The sequence below is a fragment of the Sturnus vulgaris genome, chromosome 12, assembly GCF_052056855.1.
Source record: "Sturnus vulgaris isolate bStuVul1 chromosome 12, bStuVul1.hap1, whole genome shotgun sequence".
In the NCBI taxonomy this organism is placed as follows: domain Eukaryota; kingdom Metazoa; phylum Chordata; class Aves; order Passeriformes; family Sturnidae; genus Sturnus; species Sturnus vulgaris.
Genome location: NC_142254.1, coordinates 9212568 through 9235324, shown reverse-complemented (window position 1 = coordinate 9235324; position 22757 = coordinate 9212568). Strand labels below are relative to the sequence as shown.

The 22757-nt window shown below is 38.7% G+C and overlaps 1 protein-coding gene across 2 annotated transcripts in view; it reads right to left on the bottom strand.

Annotated features, from left to right (window-relative positions):
• Positions 1-22757, bottom strand: part of TENT4B (terminal nucleotidyltransferase 4B) — a 41334-nt gene that overhangs the window by 12462 nt on the left and 6115 nt on the right. For both annotated transcript variants that reach the window (XM_088171880.1, XM_088171881.1), the window contains exons 2-3: positions 7613-7736; positions 2447-2493 (exon numbers count right to left, since the gene is read on the bottom strand). In XM_088171880.1, coding sequence (XP_088028006.1) covers positions 2447-2493; positions 7613-7736 — 171 coding nt within the window. The remainder of the gene's footprint in view (positions 1-2446; positions 2494-7612; positions 7737-22757) is intronic.

Sequence of the window (22757 nt, the reverse complement as noted above, 5' to 3'; positions counted from 1 at the left end):
GTGTGATTCAGAGCAAGAAATGAACTTGTTGTGAATCACCACCTTCGGGCTGTATTCATCAGGAACGTTGATTTAACAGTCTGACACCAAAAGAAAAAGTCCTCTTTCCCATCCTCTACCCTCAGATGCATGACCCTGTGTCCTCCTTTGCTCCAGATCTGGTGTTCACCTAATCCACAGCAAGTCAGTTCAACTATTAATGGGTTTGGCAGAAACCTTCTTCACCCCCCCTTTAAAGAGCCCACAGAACATTCTGGGGTAATTTCCTGCTCTTTGAATCTCTAAGTTGGTTTTCTGGATGATCAGAGCACCAAAGGGCACAGGGTAAACTGCTGGCCTGTAGAGCCAAGGACAGGGAGCAAGGAAAGGGAGAAGAAAACATGGCAACTTGGACTTCAGGAAACAACAAGCTATTAAATAAGACCAAGCCACCTAATTAACTTCACTCACTAACTCAGCTCCTTGAAGGGGTGTCTCCATCCCACTACACTTCCTCCCTATGCACACACATACTCATTTCACTACACAGGGAGGGAGCTGACACCCTAATTCAATCCCTGAACTCAAATCCAAAAGGGGCTGGTGTCACATCTCAAGCCACTGAGGGCTACTCTGAGACGCTGAGCTTCTCCATTTTTGCTCTCCAAGTCCTTTGATTTCCCTGCTTGGCCAGGAACATGAAGGAGGTGAGTGTGTAACCCTATAGTTATGCTAGCAGGATGCTTCAGTGATATGGAAAATTGTGTAACAGAAAACACAGAAAAGTTTAGAAATACTTCCCCCTGCAACAGATTCTATAGATCTGCTGATTGACAAACATTACTGCTTTAACAATCCCAAAGAAATACATCTGCATGGGATGAGCTGCCTCCTGCCAAGCAGCAGCTCAGCCACAGACATTGGGTTGATAAGGACAGGCAGCTTTCAGAAATGTGCTCAAAACTGGCCTGGAGAGCAGGAAACACTGCTGGACGTTTCTGATCTAAACTAAGTTAGTGTTAAACCCACTTCTGACAGGTAAAAATGAGACATTTTTCTGATGCACATCGAGCTCTGTTGCCACCTTGAGCATAGATACTGCCTGCAAAGGGACACAGAGATCCAGCAGCAAAGCGACTGTGTGCCCAAACCTTCAACAGCAGCTGAAGTTAATGGATATAGAGCAAATCCCAACAAAGAGACACAGCACTAAAGACACACTTCAGGCCTTTCTGAATCCCAGAGCCTGAAATCTATACAAACTATTACTGACAGGCAGGGAAAACCTAGGGCAAAGGAAAGCTTTGATAGAAGGCAACCATGAATTAATGACCAACACACAAATAATGACTATTCTGAAAGTTTGGCAAGCACTGCCATAGGAAGGTTTTCTGTGGGTTTATGTACTGTATTTGAAATATCTGCATTTTTTCTCCCCCAAAACCTCACCTCAAGAAAGGTGAAACAAATACTCAAGAAAGGCAATATATGACAACAGAAAGCAATCAAGCAAATATAGTAAAATATCCATCAACTGGCCAGGAATATCTCTCTAGCACTACCAGCATCAAATCAACTTTAATTAAGCCTATTTAAAATAAAATTTTAAAAGGCCAGGAATGAGACCAAATGTGAAAACAGTGAGTATTTGTACATCTCACTTCTGGCTTTACAAACAAAAACAGAAATTAGACTTCCTTACAACTTCTGAAACTAAAGCCGATACTAAAGCATGTGTCAGGATCTTTCTTTTATAAATAGGGATAAAACAATGATGAGGATATCCCTCACTTGCAGTCAGTACTAGATGTCCTCCTGGTCCCAAAGCATGGAACTCAGTTCAAAAGTTATCCTCAGATTTATGCTATTTAAATGTGTTTATCCCTTGCAGCCATTTAAACCTTTCACTCCATTTCTGTTTAGTTGTCACAAATACTCACAAATTCTACACAGAAGATACCAGTGTCATTGATTAAAGACTCTTTATGAAAACTAGCAACAAATTTGGAAAAGGTAGATGTTGACTATTGCACAGATTTCACAAAAGAAGACTGAAAGAAAAAAACAATTCTGTAACATTTTCTCTTCAGCACTAACTTTAACAATGTAATGTTAAAGGTTTCCATTTACTCATCTGTGGAGATAAAATTTAGCCTTTCTTTACGGCCAACATCTTCTTTTGGTATTAATGAAGCCCAATCTCAATAAAAGCCTTTTTTGACCACATGGTAATTCAGATCCTTCTACTGATACATGCAAGATCTATATAGACACGTGTTAGAGTCAATAGTCTTATTTATTGTATTTCTGTACACTTTGCAGAGACCTAATAGCTTAACACTTTCTTAGCATAACAAGTGTTGTTGACACAAGTAACAAAGATCCTGGGAGGGCAGATAAATACAGAGTTACAGGTCCAACAAGTTACTTTTCTTTTGTATGGAATTTACACTGAAAAAATACTAACCTTGTAGGTAAATATAAACCAGTTTTAAAACTTCCAAATATCTGCACCTGAAACAGAACAAAAGGATACATAAGAAAACATATAGGAAGAAACAAGACATTTTTCAGGCTTCAGAAGACAATTCTATTAAGCTGCTTGTAAAGGCTGGCTATTGCTACCCTCCATTGGTAGATTTTGGTATTGCTAACAGGCACTCACTTCTGTTAAAGCATACTCATCTTCAATGTACTACAAACAGCTGATCTTCATTGTTTTTACTCATAAAACATTAATAACTTTGACCTTTCTAATAAAAAACTGCTTTGCAATGTAAAAATTGCTCCCATGACCAAGTTTGTCAAAAACCCTGAACCCAAGATTTTGAAATGCTTAACGATGACACAACATTTAAGAAAAACAGTTTATATGCTTTTTGTTTTTACACCTCAAAGTATTTAAGTATTTTTGAAGTTTAATGCATTTCTATTGCTTTGCATACTTTTAAAAAAATCAATTCTATCATGACCCATTTTTTTTCTGCATTACAAAGCAAGTAGCACAACTCTGTCTATTTCTGCTTAAACAACAAACAAAAGTTTCATAAAGCTTCACATCTCACAAAATTACTTTAGTAGCTGGATTTTTACTAGCACTGGAGGTGTAAATCATCAGGTTTCCCCTGTAAGCTGTCCAAAACCACGCTCTCATTACTTAGCCAAGCCTCGCAGGGAGGTCGGACTCATTTGCTGAGTCTCAAAGGGGGGGTTGGGGAGACTTCAAAGTAAAAAATATCTACACATTTGGTCTAATTTTCAGCCATTCTTCTGATCTGTTTCCTGGAGCCATCTTATATAGACTTGAGCATTCTGCTTTAATGAGTCTCATACAGCAGCCGGATTGCCACCTATTTGTATGTCAAGTGACCCACTTTTTATGTTTTCCCCTTCAGGATACATTTTCCTGTCAGGAGATAGGAAAAGATGATGTTTTTCAAGTGTCTTAATACTTTAGTAGATTAAGAAGCAGTTTGAGTGCTTCTTCCTGATTATTTTTATCACTTTGCTCCTCTTAGCCCCTCACCCCATGCCCAATAAAAAGTACATAGACAATTTAATATTGAAAGTTCATAGCTTCTCAAACTGGCAAAGACTGTGAGAGGTGCCACAGCACAACCATCAATAACGTACAAAAGCATAAAGGCATGACAAAGCTAAGAATGTAATAATAATTATCACTATTTTTAACCCAGGATAGTAATAAAAGTACCCTCTATGAAACTAGGTTCAGTCAAACAAGGATTTATTTGGGCACCAAAAACACCAGAAAAGTGCTTTTGCACAATAAAACAGCCACTGACGGGTTCGGAAAAACTAAATGTGCTTTGACATTATCAAACAAAATAGTGTGTTCAGCTGAACAGCAAAGAGAGCCTTTACTGAATAAACAACTCTGAAAGTATTCATAAACTTACTGATACAACATATATGACCTTTACCAAAAGGAATGAGACAACATCTGCTCTTGTACAATAATTTGGAGTTTGAGAAACACTGAACTATTAAAAAAGAAACCCACACCCACACTTCAACCACTCTCACAAAAACTAGAAAGACAAAAGAGGAAGGGTGGGGATATCAGAATACAAATTTTAAAGGATTTTAATTTACTATCAATTTTTGAAGCTCTGTAGCCATGCATGTATTTAAAGCACCCCAAACACAGAACACTATTATGGCTTGAGACATGAGCATTAGTTTTTGTGGTGTGCCAATGTTGCCAATCATGTTTTTATAGTTTGTGGACAGAGATCTATATTTGCACTCATAAAATAAATTCAGTCTTCACAATACTGTAATGACTCCCACTCCTCTATGTTATTGTTACTGTTTATCCCACATTTCTGTGAACTTTTTCATGTTAAATCCCACAGTTCCTGAAGGAGCTTTAATTACAGTATGTGTCCAAATACATGCTCACCGAGCAAAACAGACCTTGGAAACTCACAAAAGCTTGGTAAATTTCTGTTACCAACATCCCTCTGTCAAAATAACAAAAAAATCCACCCACAGCCAATTTAATCTCCCTTTCTTCTACATCTTTCAGTAGAATTTTCTGAAGTTTGTCAAACGAAATAGAGTTCATCTTTCCACTTTCATTCCCAATCATAGTATTTCATAACTGAAGTGTGTGAAGTATGCAACATTCCCTCTTTCCAGATCTATGTGGTCACATGGGCATGAAGCTGAGGATATTATGACAAATGTATGCTAAATTCGACTGTGTAAGAACTTATTTGTTATTTGTTGAACTTATTTGTAGCCAAATTTTCCTACTGAACTGGTCAAAAATCTTTGTCTTGAAAAGTTTTAATTTAAATGTTTTGGGTTGTTTGGTTTCAACGTAATTAAAGTATTTCTTATGGTCAGAGCCCGGCTGATGCCAAGAACAGTTCTCACTTACTAGGAATGTTTCCTTCTAAGCACATTCCCTTGAGTAAGGCAGCAAATGACACAATTGCAAACTTCTATAAATAAAGTAACAGTTTAGGATACCTAGGATACCCCCCTCCATCTGCTTTTTCAGCCTTTTCCTAAGTGGAACAGGGGAGGGGAAAAAAAGGATGTGCTCAGGCACATGCCACATGTACATTCTCTATACTTTTAAATTCATGAAGCCTTATTTTCCTTTTCTTGGTATCTGACCTTTATGCATTTACATATTTTTAATGTCTTACCTATGTGTTTAGTGAGAAACTACAAGCTAAATGTGTATGTTTAACTTCCAAGTTTATTTTAGCTGGTTTGGCTGCATCAACAACTCAAAATGAACAGCTTAAACATTAACTCATCACTTTACACTACAGCTAGAGCTGAGGACATTGGACCAGATAACACACCACCTTCTCAGAGCATGTACTCAAAAATTGAATCTTAGAAGTAGCTAAACTAACACAGATTTTCAAAGGTTAGTGATTAACTCAAAGGACTGAAAAATTACAACAAGTGACTGTCCAAGCTGAACACAGTTGAGTTCAGCAGTTCAGTTTCCAAGATGATCTGGCAAAGTAAGTTTTAGAAAAATAACATCACAGTAATGCTGCTGTCACCATTCAGTTTCCTTTTAGCCTCCAGAAAACGGAAGGGCATACAAAAGGAGAATTCTTCCTCAACGTAACAACTGCAGACAAAATGCAGTCGGGCTTTGAAGAACAGTTACTGACTTGAGAAAAAGGAACTGGCATGCTCTCGTCCTCTAACATTTTCAAGCACAGCAGAGAAAGACAGTCCTGGCAGTTTTAACTGGCACTAATTGAAAAGTGAACTTCAGTTTTTCAACTACACAGTGTGTGCTTCCTCTCAGTCACGTTACAGCTAAGCCCACTGGTCAGCTGTCACTTGTGTAGGGCTTTAATTTGCTTCCCCTCCTTAAATACCTGGTAGCAAAAAACTTTCAGCAGCTTAAAGAAAGACTATTTTCTCAAAGATGCAAAGTTATATATATACACACACACATATATATGTATGCTATATATGTATGTAAAAAGGTTCTTTAAAAATACAAAATGCTTTTACAGAGCAAGCCTATCCTACAGAGTATCTCAGGCAGCAGTATGTTCTTGTGCCCCATTCAAAGTGCTAGTGCTAACAGAGAGAGATCCCCTGGTAATTATTCCATTCACCCATTAAGACTAGTTAAGTTTGCAGCTCACAAACTTGCCTAGGAAACAGTAACATCTCTAGGCTGAAGCAATCAGTGGTTTTGGTGAAATCCTGTCCTCCAAGGCACTGGCAGGGTGTATCACAGCATACACTGTTTCGTACCCACACTATTACCTGTCAGACCACTATTCCTGCTCTTGATTAGGGTCCACCTGACTGTTTCACCGGGTTAGAGAGCTGTGCAACACCTGTGGCACATGCTGCTCTCTTACACAGTTCCCATGGTAAGGTTACTGCATTTGCTCAAAGAGAAAATTGCCAGATATGTGGAGTAATGACTCAACCACCTCCCTCCAGCTGTGCACAGGCAGCAATCAGAGTGCAGAGTGCTCCTTCCATACCATGCTCACTGATACATCGTCATAACAATAACCACTTTGAAAATGTGAGTATATTTTACACACTAACCCACACACCACATACATACATCTTATACAGAATTCACATTCTGTCTTATTCTGCCAATTTCTAAAAAGGCACTCAAAAAAAACCAACAGGTTAACAAGATTTGAAATGAACAGTGGATTTAAGTCACTCATGTCAAAACACTGTCTTTTACTGTGGCAGGATCAAAGAGCATTCTTTATACTAGAGATTCTGCTGTCTGAATCTGGTTTGCTATTCTGGCTAACAAGCCCTTATTTTCAGCTACTGTTATCTACAAATAGATGACTACAGCTAGAAATTTACATTCTGGAAATGAACACAATATTAGTAGAAGAATACAATTAAACTAGATTCAATTATGCCAGAAATCCAACTGTGTCTCCATTAAAACCATATTGACTTATAAACCCAACCTCTCTTGTCTTCTTTTTAATCTAACCTTTATCAAAAAAAACCCCACAGCTCTGCATAGGAGAAACTCTTTGTTTTGAATGAGTATGTACTAGCAAAATCCCATCTTCAGGGGAAAGAGGCATTACTAAAGACATTTTAAGCTCAGCACAGAGCTCTACAGACTTGTTTCTTCCTAAACGCAGACTTTTGGGTTTTATAAATTTGTAAAATATATTGATTTAGTACAACTGCCCATTAAAAATACCATGGTCTACGTAATGTGACATTGTCAGTACACCATTTTAACAGATTTATTCAAGATCACAGGTCTTTGGACTAAAAGCCCTCCTACTAAAGATAGGAGTTTCAGAAGATTTTTTTAAACACAATACATGCATACACGTCTGATATGTTCCCATTCATCTCATCAAATAAATATTCATGACACTCAACATTGCCACACCTTGTCCCTTTTTTTGACTACAGCAGGACTAATTTGTCTTTAGTCCTATGTATGACAGAAAATGTTACCCCGTATTATTTGAGAGAGATCACCTCTCTAATTTCACCAGAAGTCTTTATGTTTAACATGGAATAAACAGAATTTGCAATATTCAATATTTCATACAGTAAACAGGCACAAAATGTTGCTTTTACATATTAACAAATAAAACAGTGTCCTACTCACATCTGCATTAGGCCAGAGCTCTTTGATAACATTTTCTATTCTGGTCACCACTTCCATCCGCATTCTCTCTTCTTCAGGTCTGGGAGACATATACTTATAAAAGTCAATGATTTCTTCATGAAGACTAAGAAAGAAAAAAAAAAAAGAAAGTCAGGAAAAAACCCACATGCAAATGAAATATCAACTATTCTAACCAAAAATGCTTTTTAAGCTCCTAATTTCCAATTTCGTTAAGTTTTAGAGCAGCACGTCATTAAAGGAAATCCACATTCACAACACTTTGTAACATTTAGTTCCACATTAGCTTCTTATGCCAACAGGTCAATATTGCACTTGATTTGCTAAAAGCATGGAAGCAAATCTAAATCCAAGTGCCTTCAATTCACATTGAAAGTCACACTCTATTCTAATGCCAGCATAACACAGAAATGGTTCAGTCTTCAACTAAGAACGCAGCTGTAGCTCTGAGTACACACTTCACAAAAATTTAAACAGGAGGTTTTTAGCCAACACTTCCTAGTCAGCCCCTTGGCACCAGGCAGGGAGTTTCAGGCTGCAGTCTGTATTCAGTACCACGCTTGCAAAAGTTGACAGTAATTGTGCCAGTACTAGAGCTAGAAAAACTGCTTCTTTTACTGCTTATAGAAGTCACATAAACTAAAAATGTACTCTCCCCCCATAACCCCAGAAAATAAGTAGTACACATGCAGCAGCAGTTGCTCAGGAGAATAAGTGACTGACAGACAGTTAACCCATATATGATTTACCATATTACATGTGTTTTTCATTGTCAGTAAGTTATGTTTAGCTTGCCTGTAATGAGAGCTGAAATAAAAATGTCTTCATACAGTGCTACAAATTTCTGTACTTCTGTAGTACTAGATGCACATCATCAACTTGACTAATAATGTAATTCCAGCCACAGAGTAACTAAATTAATTTCATTTGTTTCCTGCAGTGACCATTATAGTAATAGCTAGTTATCTTTTAAGAATGTATTGTTTCTAGTTACCAAGTACAACTGCGTCTTTCATTAAAGCTCTGTGGTACCACCAGAGGAAGGCAATTTATTAAGACCAAGCCCTTAGTTGAGATGGGGAATCTAATACTTCCCTACTGCACACACACTTAAATAAATCAAATGTTAATAACTGGAAGCTTATATAGGTGTCAACAAAACTGTTTAAAATATCCGAGAGTTGTGTTTAACAGAGTCAGAGCAGGCAAAGAACTCAAACCACCTGTGTTAAGTTCTTCCAACACTGCAGTGTTATGAACAACACAAGCTTCTCTCCCTCCACCCCCAAGTTAGGGGTAACAGTCACAAAAGCCTGGCAGCTTGTGGTGGCCTCCACCATGACTCTCTATATAGATAAGGCTAAGAGAAAAACTCCTCTGACAGAGGAAATCTCTTACCTCCTCCTACAGCTGCTTCCCTGCTTTTCCTTGGAAGCTTATATCCTGTAGTTAATGTGCTTACACCTTACACTTACACCTTACACCACAGGCTACTCTGCCTTCTGCTTCTCAGCTATCTCCTGTTCTTCTACTCTTCACTGCTATTCCATGTGTTGGCATTTAAACTTTCTAACAGCTACCTTCACAGTGCAAGTACTGGATTCAGGTGAGAAGTATGTGACAAAGGACAAGCTGAGCACTCCAATGACCAAGTTCACTCTCTGGCCTCACTGCCAGTCATATGTACTGAATTGCTAATTTAGTTTCCACATGGTTGACCATTAATCTAGCTTTCACAACCAGAAGAAATAAGGAAAATGGGCAAAACCCCGACAATTAAACTCCTGAAAATATAAATTATTTTTCAACTGTAATTTGGTGAACCACCTTACAGGAAGACCTGGGAGTCAGGTTGTCTTTAGGGGGTAAACAGTGGGGAACTAATCAAGAAACACAGCCCCATTTTTGTCTCTGCTCCTCTGGACTAGCTGGAGCAGATGGATTCCATCCACAGGGCACATGATTTTGCCCCAGAGAAGTGTTTTCAGCAAGGACTGAATGCCCACAAGCACTGAGAGCCACAAGGAGCAACACCATGTTGTCTGAGGGCACTGAATGGCATGAGACATGCTGGGATGATCCAAGGGAGCATCCCTGGGGAGAAATTCACGCGTGGCACAGCACAAATCCATAGTGCCCATCATTAGTGGGCCCAGCTGCTCCTGGGCTCGTGCTTTATGGGAGTTAATTGTTGCCCCGTCCCATCAGGGAACTCTGAAAGTACAAGGCAATCAGAAAAGAGGTCCCCAAAGTGCAGAGAGCCAAGCCATACAGACACTGCAGTTCTCAGGGCACTGCTCTTTATTAACTCCACTGACACTCTTAATCGAGATAATTATATCAATTGGTGCACTTAAAATAATGATGCGTTCTCAGAACCAGATGTATCTCTTTTTCTAAATATAAATAACAGATGTCTGTATTTCTTTGAATGGGATCCTTCTTATTCTTAGGTAGTCATGAAAAGCTTTATGACAAAACAAAAAATTAAGTTACCTGCAAATACAAAAATTCACAATGTTACGTTCACATTCTGTGAATGTTCAACATTCACAGAATGTTAGTAAACACTGCACATGTAGAAAAAAATGAAACCTGAACTTTTTCAATGATAGAAGAAAGGCTTAAAGACTACTAGAGAGAGTTCTCATCAGCACTCCAGTTGGAAATAGTACAGACATATCTGTGTTTCATCTGCTGCAAGACTGCCCGCTGCCAGGACCTCCTGTGCTGCACAGAGCCATGGTGTGCAGAAGGCAGGCAGAAACTACAGGGGCTCAAGACTACACCTGGGTCTGTATTGCCCTGCCCAAAAACAGGCTGCTGCCAAAAAATAAGGGAATGATTAATTAAAGCCAAGACAAACAGAAGTAGGCACACGTGGATTTCAGAGCAGTACAACATGACTTAGAGGCGTGACTCCAGTTACTGTGGAGTTAACTCATGCTGTATTGAAAATTAAAACTCAAGGTTATTCACTGTCTTAATCAACATTTATTATAGTCACTGTTTTTCAAAACAATTTGTTAGGATTAATGGAGTCTGTTTACAAAAGTCTCTAGTGAATTTTTCTATATTTAGCCAAAATGAAGATCAAAGAGACTGAGATGTTCTTTTTGGCACCATAACAGTATTTTATTATTAAATTATTTAATACCATTACATTCATCAGTAATTTCAGATAAAAGTTCTTAAAAGGAGACTTGTTTATAAAAGGAAATTACACCGTAACAAACCTGATTTCACTATTGAAAGATATTTCATTTGGCTTTATAGCCATACTGAAGCATATACTTAGCATGCATGGAGAGAATTCTCTGCCATGCATAAGAGCATTAGCTTGCCATTTTTGTTACAGCAAATAGGAGTAAACAAGTGGGTCTTTGTCCAGTACTGCAGGAAATCTTTACACATGGGGTAAAGTAAAATAAAAAGTTCTCTTATGCTTTCTCTAAACAGGCTTTAAAACAAAGTTCTACCTGCATCACACCTGTTTTCAAGTCTGGTAAGCTGATTCCATCAGAATTTCACAGAGAAAACAGAATTATAGAGAAGCCACTCAATTTCATTTCATGTTCATCTGAGAGGGACAGTGATGCATCATTAAAAAATAAACAATGGCTGCAAAAGTTGTAATCACAAGAATTATTTCCCATGGTAACATCACTGAATAGCCCCACAAGGAACACAAGACTGTGAGACTCAAGTCTTTTAGGTGAAAAGTCACAGCTTTTGTGGAGTGTGAGTACCATGGAACACAGTGTATTACATTACTTTCTTAGTTTGATCACAACTTACTTTATTTTGCAGCACAACTTGTGGGCTCTAAATGTACAACTCAGGAATTCTCAAGCTCCTTTACATAAGATGTTATTCTGGAGTATGAATCTTGATGCACGTCTGGCAATCAATTAAAAAATAATCAGGTATGAACAAAATGTAATTTCTGTTTGATATGCAGAGCATACAGATAACGTGGCCAAGCGCATACACTTACTGTGTGCACTTCAGCTACCTGACACCTAAACCAGCACAACTCTCTCCTGTTGCAAGAACTGGAACCAAGAGTGACACTGGGAGGGACATCACACTGTGAAACACAACTGGAGATACTACAAGTGTCATTTCCCTGCACTCAGATCCAGATGCAGAATAAATAAGTATCCCTCTGTCCTCACAGATTTTGGCAGCTTGGAGGAAGCCAGCCTGACTGAAACAGTGCCCAGAGCTCGACAGCCACACCAGTGGCTGCCCTGGGTGGGACCATTCCCTCAGCCCCCATTGTCCCAAGCAAGCTGAGCCCGGTCCTGGCTAAAGCAGAGCCCGGTCCTGCTAAAGCAAAGCAGCCAGCAAAGTCAAGATCATTCTGACCCGTTTTACTTAATCATAGCATAGCAGATAAGGGTTGCTTTGTGTGTCAACGTGCTGTATTCTACTAACCAGAATAATTGGTTTTAATTGAAAAAATTCCTACTTTGGTCATTCTGGAATTGTGCTATATTCCACTCTTCTCTGGCTCTTCTTTATTCTTCATTTCACAGGAGAAATTACACAGGCATGCATGTTCTAATTTCTCTCATCAGGGCGTTACCCATGGCTTCTGCTCCAACTGTTCAAAATTCTGTTCATCCATCCCAAAGAGCTTATCTGCCGTGGGCTTATATATTCCTTTGCACACAAAAGGCTATTTGCAACATCATTGAAGATGATTTAAAACAGTGGATATCAACTATACTCAAAAAAATCGTCCCGTATTCATGCACTACAGTTTGGTTTTGGCAGGATTTCTGAAGGACGTTTTATTTGCAGAATGATGAAAATCTAATTTAGAAAGTCTGTGGATGGTAGGCTGAAGCAAGCAATGAACACACAGGTGACTTTAATCCTCCCAAACTCTATGCTTTAAACTTTAAGTGTTTAAGGTATATTTGCAAAATAGTCCTGCAGCACTAAATGAACCCTTTGTATGTGAGTTTCTCAGGATAAATAATTCTTAAAGGACAGTATTTAATTGCCTCTCTCATTTGAAGCCACCTCTGGACTAAAAAAAAACAAATAAATGGAAGGAAACAAGGAGAAATACTGTAGAATTTCAGGATTATAACTGCCTTTGGAGAAGAATGTGAAGGGGGAACCTGAGGTATTTTAGTCACTGAAAGCATCAATACTTAAGAATCCAAACTGCATCCATCCCTTCACTCCCAGAAGGAAAGCTAGCATTGCACAGGAGGGAGAATAACTTCAGTTTGAAGCCTACAAAGGTATTTTACCAAGAAAAAGATGGTACTGGTAAATTCTGCCAAATTTTATAAAGTTTCATGAACTAAGCAAATCTTTTACCCTACCATTCATGACCTACTTGGTTCTGAAATAGTATTGAATAACAATTGTACTAAGGTAAAGATACAGAGAGCCCAATCCTCACTCTCCCCCTCACAACTGTGCTGGGGAATTCAACATTTTCCTAAATTAACCTTCAATTTTAACACTGATCTTCCACAAGCTTAATAAAATATTTTCTAGATTACTATTACCATCTATATGTGTTGAATAATGAAGTAGGAATAACAGCAGACACTGTAAAGATTACAAATTATTTTCCCTCCTACAAACTCAGGCAAAACCAAACATTAGAGTCCTGATGGGAAATGTAAATATGAAGCATCTGCTGAGGTCCTTTCCCTACCACCTGGGCCTCCATAGCAGACAAATCCTTTTAATATTTGCTGGCTTAAGCTACTGAAAAAAAACCACTTAACTGCATTTGCAGGTGATTTAATAGGCACTTAAGTTTCATGGTGACTGACACATCAGTCTTCATAAGAAAATAAAATTATGCATAATAAAGGAAACAATTTTCAAAAGCCTCAGAGACTCTGACCATCATTTTTTATATCCTTAGTTAGTGAACCATATCAATATATTATAGGACACACAGTAACCATATTTTGAGACACATATGCCCCACGGGAGCTTTAAAATCAAACATCCCAAAATATGTCCATAATAGCACCTTGACAAAACCAGGAAACCTTAAGGAACTGGGTTTTTGATATCACACATTTTTTCTTCAGTTCACCCATTTTAATTACAGCTTCACAGACCGCCTTTTCACAGTTTACCTAAAAACAGACATGCAGAAAAAACAGTATTCCACTGCCTTATGATGGCTAAACATCACTAAAAATCAGGATATCCACTGTATAAACAGCTTCTTAAGGTGCAAATGGAGAATTTCCCTTTGCAGACAGGTAGGTAAATGAGATTTATATCTGTCCCTGTCCATCAGAACCCAGGTGCTTGTCACCACTGTCAGGCTTCCAGACACAGGGTCTGTTATAACAGGATTACACAAACCAACCTAATCCATCCAGGGTAAAGTTAGCCAAGCTAAATCCCACCACCTTGATCAGCTCAGGTAAAGCAGCCACTTCTTCTCAGAGCTGTGGGGAGCCCAGGGAGGAGCCCTCACCCCTGAGCCCCCTCAGATGGCAAAGGGTGAAAAGATGCAAGCAGAACTCTTTCAAAGGGCACAGCTACACCCAAAAAAACACCTCTGGCAAGCACCTCTGGTAGCTTGCAGGGTTTACCCAAGCAGCTTGCCCTTTCTAACTAATATTTATTGTCTGCTGAGAAATTCACAGAACTGCCTCTTAGAATCAGGGGAGAGCAAAATTTCCACAAATATGTATACAATTTAGGAACCCAGATCTTCTTTAGTTCTCAGACTAAAGTTTTTTGGGATAAATCTGATCATGCTAATACTGAGTTTTGCAAACATGGAGATCGTTCGTTCATTTCCACCAATTAGGGTGGACTGATTATGCACGTTTCTTCAAAAGCTGTGGAGAAAAAAACCCCCACAAAATGTACACTACAAGACCTACACTTTCTAACCTGTGCAAATACTTAAAAGCCTATTTCTTCCTCCAATCAACACCCACTGCCCCCAAATCCCTCAAATTAATGTTGTTTTTTTCACTTATGTTCTGTATTTTACATTAACTTATGGGTTTAATTGCATCATAAAAGGCACTAAAATAGCAGAGCTTTATGGAACCACCATAGTGTAGTAGAGGCATTAAAACATTGGACAAAGAAGAAATGTGGACAGTTCGTTTTAATTATTTAAACTGGTATCTCTATCTTTCCAGTTTTTTATTTATTTTATAGACCTTTTGTTTCAATCAGCATGAGTGCTCGCTTCTTTAAATTGATTTGAGCTATTTCTCACTAAAATTCCAAATCATATGCTTTAGTCAAGAAGTAATGCAACAGACTCTTTTCCTATCAAGGTGAAAGTGAGCATTTTTTGTCTGTTTATAAATTTCATTGTGTGCTTTGCCTTCCTAAAATACACTTCGATGTACTAGAATTTTTCCTACAGGGAGAAAAATCCTACTGAATTTTAATTATAAATCAGATACTTGAATTAGTCTTAGCAGTAAGTGATTTGAAGTGTAACTCAGCAACTAATCCACTGGCTTTTAAATCCATGCCATATGCATGCTCAGTCTTCCTCTTTATTTTTACAGCATTTCCAGCAAAACATCAAATGCCAACTGGAAAGACTGTTTTGAGAAATACCCTTACTTCCCACTGGCTTTTTTTTTTTTTTTTAAATCACACTGTACATAAAAGCAATCTGGCTGAATCACTGCATGTGTGGGAATAACCTTCTATTTCTTCCCTGGAAAGTATCTACATACCATCCCTCCTTCCCATCTCTGTAAGCAAGTGCTGTGAGTCTGCTGCTTCTCTTCCCCCAGGTGATGGAAGATGCATTTTGCTAACAGAGGAGTGGAAAAAAAAAAGAGAGGAACTGCTACCTCAACTATCTGAAAGAAAAAGTACTTACAAGACAAAAAGATGAAGCAGGAGAAAAAGGTTTTGTGCAGGAAAAACAAAGTGGGAAGGGCAGCAATGGGAAGAAACTGATTTATTTCATAATGACAAAGAGTTCAACTCTAGTAATATCTAATTATCTTGAAACATACCAGTAATTCTGACATCTCCTATAAAAGACAGCCACATGGTTTTTCTTTAGCTCACTGGCAAAACAGTGTTAGTCTGCCGCAACAGTGGCACATACAGACTATGCAGTTTGCAACCTCATCTTTTAAAATACAGAGATACATATTTTCCAAGCCTTAAAGTGCAACTATTAGCATGCACTTTGTATATTCTGGAATTACAGCTTCAGGTAAATTTCCAAACATTTAAAACCACAGAGAAGCTGAAGGTATCTTTTTCCTACAGTGGGAAATTAGTAATTCCTCAGCCTGCCAATTCTCTTTGCTTAAAAAAGCAGTCAAAACCACCAAACAACAGTCTATAAGTTTGCTCTAAAACAAGAGCTTAACAAATAAAAGTAGCAATCAGTATCAGCACTAGTTCAATTAATATTAGCTAAACTTTCCCAGTAGAACAACAACATTTGGTTTTGTATTAGAGCTCTAACAAAAGCTACAGCTACTAAATTACTCTAAGACTCGAATAGCTCTGACCCCCTCTGAACCAGCACAACAGGTACAAGCAGGGAGTTTTAAAACAAATAAAGTCTATTACATCAGTTCTGCAAATCACACCAGGAGTGTTACTTTTAAACCGAACCAGAAGGAAACAGCAGGCCAGGTAATCTGCCTTTCTGTCTGTCTCCATAAAGCCAGGCAGCACAGATCTTTATAGAGCTCTAGCATATTGCTCCGATTTTGTTAGTGTAGTAAATATTATCCCATAAACAAACAATCTGTGACCTTCTGATAACTGGCACCACATGCTATCTGGGCAGAGGCGAGACAAACACACTCCCAGCAGACTGATGAGCACTGCTGGTGGATAACAGGCTTGGGAATAAACATCCACCTGGAAACTCTAATGGGAGCAAAAAACCTGCAGCACAGACCTTTGCCACCATGTGCACAGCAGCAGGTCACCCAACAGGAAGCCTGGCAAGCCTTGCACGGGGTTTTCTCACACAGATCAGTGTGGAGAAAACACTACTTCCACACACACACACTGGGCTCTGCCTGGCAAATATTCTTGTTTATGACTTGATGAATTATTTGACTTGAAAGATTAGTTAAATGAAAGAATGGAGAGCAATGTAATTATTAACTCCTGTCTCCTTCCACCACATATCCGCTTCAAACAAGCCCACTCTTGTCCCCAAGAAGGAGGGGACACTACCAGGTTTACCCTGCTCACCTCAAAGCCAAGACAAAAGGCAGTCTGAGGTCCAGGTTCCACACTTGGCTGCACAGATCATTTACACCCTGAGCACTGTGCTCACTCCAGAAACCCTCTGCACATCCATCTGTGCTGCAAACCTGCTTTGTAACTGCTCAGTAGGCAGGGCAACCAAAAACAGAATAAAAATCTGTTTCCTTCAGGAACATGGGATCACACTGAAAATAATTTAATATAAAAATATTAAGTCCAGTAACTAGCCACAGTTGCAGTTCATTAATAACTTTTCAGCTCCAGAGTAAGAACATTTTCAAATTAAATCTGAAGTGTCAGAATGCCATCTGGAAAGTCAATGCAGAATCCCAAGCCTTTCCCTATATCTTCTTATATCCCTATATCTTCTTATATTCAGTCTTTTGGACAGTGGGGGTTTTGTGGGTGTTTTTTAGAGGAGGGATTTTTGCACAGCATTTTGGAACATTCAAGGAATACAAAACAGAGCCCCAAGTTACTTTGCTACATTTCCTAAACCAGTATTATTCAAAACTTCTTACGAAAATATCTGAAGCTAGTAATTACAATTAAAACCACAAGGTTGAGTTTGTAGGTTAAATTTCTATTCCCTGAGCAAAATGGAGAGTGATCTCTCCATTACCAAGTTACCTGTTTTGAAACAAGTTTATCACCTGTTTATTACTTGTTACTTCGGTGACACTCTGCTACAGTACTAATACAAGTTTAGATGCACTGCTGTCATACCCAGGCAAAACAAAAATCACAGATGTAGCTCCCCCTCTCACTTCCAAATGCTTAAAATCAACTGCAGTGGGTGTACATTGAAGGAGGAGGAACAATCACACCTACTATGGTAAAGGTACAAGGAACATTTCAGGTAACTTTTTACTTTGATGAATTCTAATCTTTACAGTAGGGGTGTGCACAGTGAAGTATGTTCAGATTAAACAATGTAGAATACATTTTGGGACTCATGTAGTATTATGCTCCCTTAAAGATATATATTGCAAACTATTTGTTCATATTCTGATTTGTTCTCTTGTCCTCGGATACTCTTACTCACAAGGCAGGATGCACAGGTACCAGAAACACCATGGGCTGGGAGCAGTAACACTCTGAAGTTTTTTGGAGTCAACAGCTCCATTTGCTCTGCTTATCACCCCAGGATAGAAAGCTAAAAAAAAATAATAATCAAAAAAGGATACTGTCTAAGCAGATCACAGAAAAGTGTTTCCTGTGGTCACCACTATCAGCCCAGTGATAAAAATGCACACTTACGAGTTCCATGTTATGAAGTGCAAAAAATGCTTCTTCCTCTTATGTAGAGATTTAAATCTCATCCTTCCAAGTACCTGGAGAAGTTGGTCACTAACTAACCCAGTGGATCAAATCATGGATTTTATCTTCTTTATTGCCACTGAAGCATCAGCTAGTATATATGTCAGAAAATTACTGATATAAAAATGAGAATACTAGAAAATATTGCAATGAAATGCTTCCCATGAGTCCAAAATGTTAAAAGACCGACCCATACTAAAAGATGACTCTAAAGATTCCACACAGCTACCTCAATTGCTGGGTTTTGCTTGTAATAAAGACAGAAAAATCAGCACATGATGGAAAAAGGGAGACTTTTAATGGTCTGACTCAGACCTAGTATCACAAAGGTGACTACGGGAACTCACTCCAGCATGGGGCATCCCTGGCATGGCACACCTGCTCACACCATCCACATGTGCATTAACACATCTGTGCACAGTCTTCCAACAGAAGTAGCAAATGCAGAGTGAGAGGCTGTGCAGAGCTCTGAGAAACACCCTCACGATTCATCCAACTCACTTGCTGGAACCAGTCTCTAAAAATAATTCGAAGATTACACCAAAGTGTCCTGTGTACCCAAAAAATTAGTAGAAGACACAGCAGTGATCCTTGTAAGAGAGGTGTAAGAGGGTCGCTGTGAGCTCCACAAAGTGCAGAATCAATAGCAGCTGAAAGAGCACGTTTCAGCATGCCTGAAGCAGGTTTGTTTCAGAGGAGCAAAGGCTGAAGTGAATTATTCCAGCATATAATGTTCAGTGACTTGCTGCCTACGGGCAAATACCACATGGCACAAAAAAACAAGGGAGGAAGTTTGTTAATACAGTTATTCTCTTCTTTACTCCTAGGTACTTCTATGCCAGGAGCTGACACTGTTACTTACTGCCATTGAAACTTTTACCAACTGTTTGTGCCCTGTCACATTTGTCCAGGTTGCAGTAACAGCAGCTTCAGAGGATCACTGGTTAGTTCAAATTTAGATAGAAAAACAATGCAAATTATGTACAGTGTAATTACAAGAGAGCAAAAGAAGCAGGACTGTACTGTTCTTTCTGCCTCATCTCAAAAACTATCCCATAAGAAGCAATCTAACAGCTTGAGGAGGCAAACTTCTCTTCCACCTGATGTTGGAAGCAGAGGTACATGTAAAGAAGCTGCTTATCTCAATAACAAACTAGTTCTTCAAGGCAAATATCAACATGAAAATTTTCTCATGTGAGTACCTGCCAAGTGTGACTACTACAGCAGTCATTCCCCATGGATGAGCGAGTGTAAGATACCGAGTCTGAAGCATAACCAGAAGGCTGAGTAAATAGAAGATCCTCAAACATACGACTTGAATCACACAACTGGAGAGTGTGATAGAACAAAGCAAAAATTAAATAAAATTAACCTTAGGACCTAACTTTTTCAGCCTGACTCAGTAGTGTGACCTGCTATCGTGAGCATTATTCAGATCAAGACAGTTCCTCCACCACACTGTGTTTAACTCAATACTTTAACTGGCAGCTGTGGAAAGCTTGCCAACCAGGAGTGCCTCTGAATACATAAGAGATAAAGCTAGATGCAAGGCACGAGTCCTTCACACCACTCTCAGAAACGATATGCATACTTTAGATTAAAGCCAAAATCTTAGTGAGGGATAAGGGGGAGGAATGCAAATGCATAGAAAGGAGTATACTTTTTATAACAACTCTGTTGAAACAAAAAAAACCCTCAAAACCAGAACAAAAACCACTTGCTTTTTGTAGCACACAGGAAAATATAGCTGTTCCTGAAGTAACATAGGAAGCGAATAGCTCTAAAATTAACAGTGAGAATTAAGAAAGCTTAAGAAAGTAAGTTATCACACTTCCTCAGTCTAGCTTAAACACAGCATCAAGAGGGTCAGGCAGGGTCAACAAGCTTTGATTAAGGACTCCCTCTCTTCAGACTATGCACACTGACTCATAACAGAAAGATCAACACCTTAGTCATCACTCAAACTACAGCACAATATTCCTGCATGCTGTATTTTAGAGGACATGTAAAGAAGGGCTTATCTATACTTAATATTTGTGACAGGTTAATGCAAGTTCTTTCAGGTGTTACAGCATCCATAAACAAAGTAATTGTAAGAAATCACATGATACTTTCAATGAGTGTACTTAAATGTAACCAACAGTCAATCTACACTGAGTGAAGATGAGCCAATGCTGCTACTCATCTATACACCTCTCACTTATCACAGAATATTACCCTCATTTCCCTGATTTGTCAGTTTCTAGAGGATTTTAATGTTTGAATTTGTCCCTTATTATATTCTATTACTTGTAGAATCACAATACTATCTCCTCCACACTGTCTTAACATCTTCATATAGTGTTGGCTACTTCTCCCCTAAGAGATCACACTGACAAAACAGAAGAGTAGAGGTGCACAAACACTGACTTTGATTTTATGCCTCTGCTGCCACTGCTGTCCATTAAAAATCCTAAAAAATGCAATGCAAAACAAAAAATCACACAATGCATGCAATACAGTATGGTGATGCAGAATACCACACCATAAAGCCTTCTCAAGCAATTGTAGCAAGACTATTTCACTGAACATCACTTTTGAATAATTCAGATATAGATGTCACACCATGGAGGATGTTATGCGACCGTCAAAGAGGCTGATCTGGAATGAGGGCCGCCAAATAATCTTAATTGTCATCATGGGAGGAAGAAAATTAACAGATGTTGCATCCCAGCATAAAACAACCCCACCTCAGGCAGCCAGTTCCTCCTCACTCTGAGCTGCTGTGCTAGAGCTGCCCTCCCACCCGTGACCCACCCTGAGAGGCTGGCAGCCCCAAGGGACACGATCAGGGTGGCACAGTCTCGCACAGACTTTGTGACACAGCTTTAAGGGTCAGGAAGACAAGCACCAGGGACGGGCAGTATCAGGAGACCTGTACTGAATGCAGCAATACTGATGTCTTGGACTGTGATACAACACACGGTATCATCAATACAAAGTTCCTGGGAAGATTTATACCAGCTCTAGTTTTGTACAAACCTATAAACAAGAGTTCTGCTCCCTTGATTCATGTCTATCTCTTGTTTTGATATCCTAAGTTCATAGTATTGCTAGAAAAAAATCCTGCTGTGTTATCTATTGCTTAAAGTTACAAAATGATTAAAGTTCAAATTGCTCCTGCTATAGCTATTTGCAGCCTAGGAAAAACATCTGAAGCTCATATCGAGTTCACCAGCTTTACTCTCTTTTTCTTGCTTATAGAAATATTTCCCTTAGCCCCCATTTCTAGGCAAAGGCACAGAAAGTAATACTCAAATACGACATTTTGAGGACTCTTTGGCAGCTCATTCAAAAAGATAATTCAAAGAGAGAAACACTCATAATTTAAGAATTCCTAGCATGTTTAAATAATAAATTATAATTCCAACTGCCCACTAAGAACAGCAATAGCATTAATTTGCTTATAATATGTATTATGCCAGATTTTCACTGGTTGTGTTGCTTTATCACTACCAGCACAATTCCCTCCCTCAACACAACACCTAAACTGGCTCCTGCTGCCAGTTCCAACATCCAGCAAGGAAAGCATAGGAACCACTGTTTCACATCACATACAACATAAACAAAAAGCTTTGAAGCAACAGTCATCTCTGAAATGTTGGCATATGCATGATTTTGGGAGCACATACAGCTTATTGAAAGATGTGTTCAGAACCCCTACATGATGAGATCAACAAAAAAGAAATATTAAGTACTCCTATTATTGCCTATTCTATCATTTTAATGGTAAAGTTATGCACACAACTTCTGAAAACCACATTTAAACTTTCCAAAGTAAATTCCCAAAGTGAAAAACAGACTAATCATTCTATTTTAAAATAAATTATTAGAAAGCGCCCAGGAACAAAGTATAATATGGTGACAGCAGAAAAAAAAAATTGAAGGGGAGAAAAAAGCAATAATGTGCTCTCATGATGCAGGTCTCCATCTATCTCTGTTTCCTAGTACTGACAATATGATACAGGCTTGCTAAAACTGACCTTAAGCTGACAGTTTGACAATTAAAAAATCAGAATTACAACCACAACATGGTTTAATATAATACTAATAAAGATCCAGGGTGAACAGATCCTCCTCCTTCAATGCAGACTGCTGTGCAAAACACACAGCGGCTCTTGGGAATCAGCAAGCACACAAGAGGCAATGACACACTCTTCCTATTACTTAATATAGACATCTCCATCTACCAAAAAAAGTCTGCCAAACTTCTGTTCCTTATATAGCCACTCCAAGGTATATAGGTATCCAAGTCCCAAACAGAAGATATGAATTGAAGAAAACAGAACAGTTCACAAGAATACATCCACATGCTGTTTCCTTGCACATGCAGAAATCAGCAGCCCCTGAAGTCCTCCTTAAACTGTTTAAACAAAACATGCCAAAATGTTGGCCCTATTCCAAAATCCTGCAGCCTCAAGTAATATTGTTATATAATATTCACCACATATTTCTCAAAAGGTTTCCTCCAACTGCCTTTAGTCTGCATCTTCATCCCTAGTAAGCCTGTTTCTCTCTCCCAGCCCTTCCAAAAGAAGTCATTTCT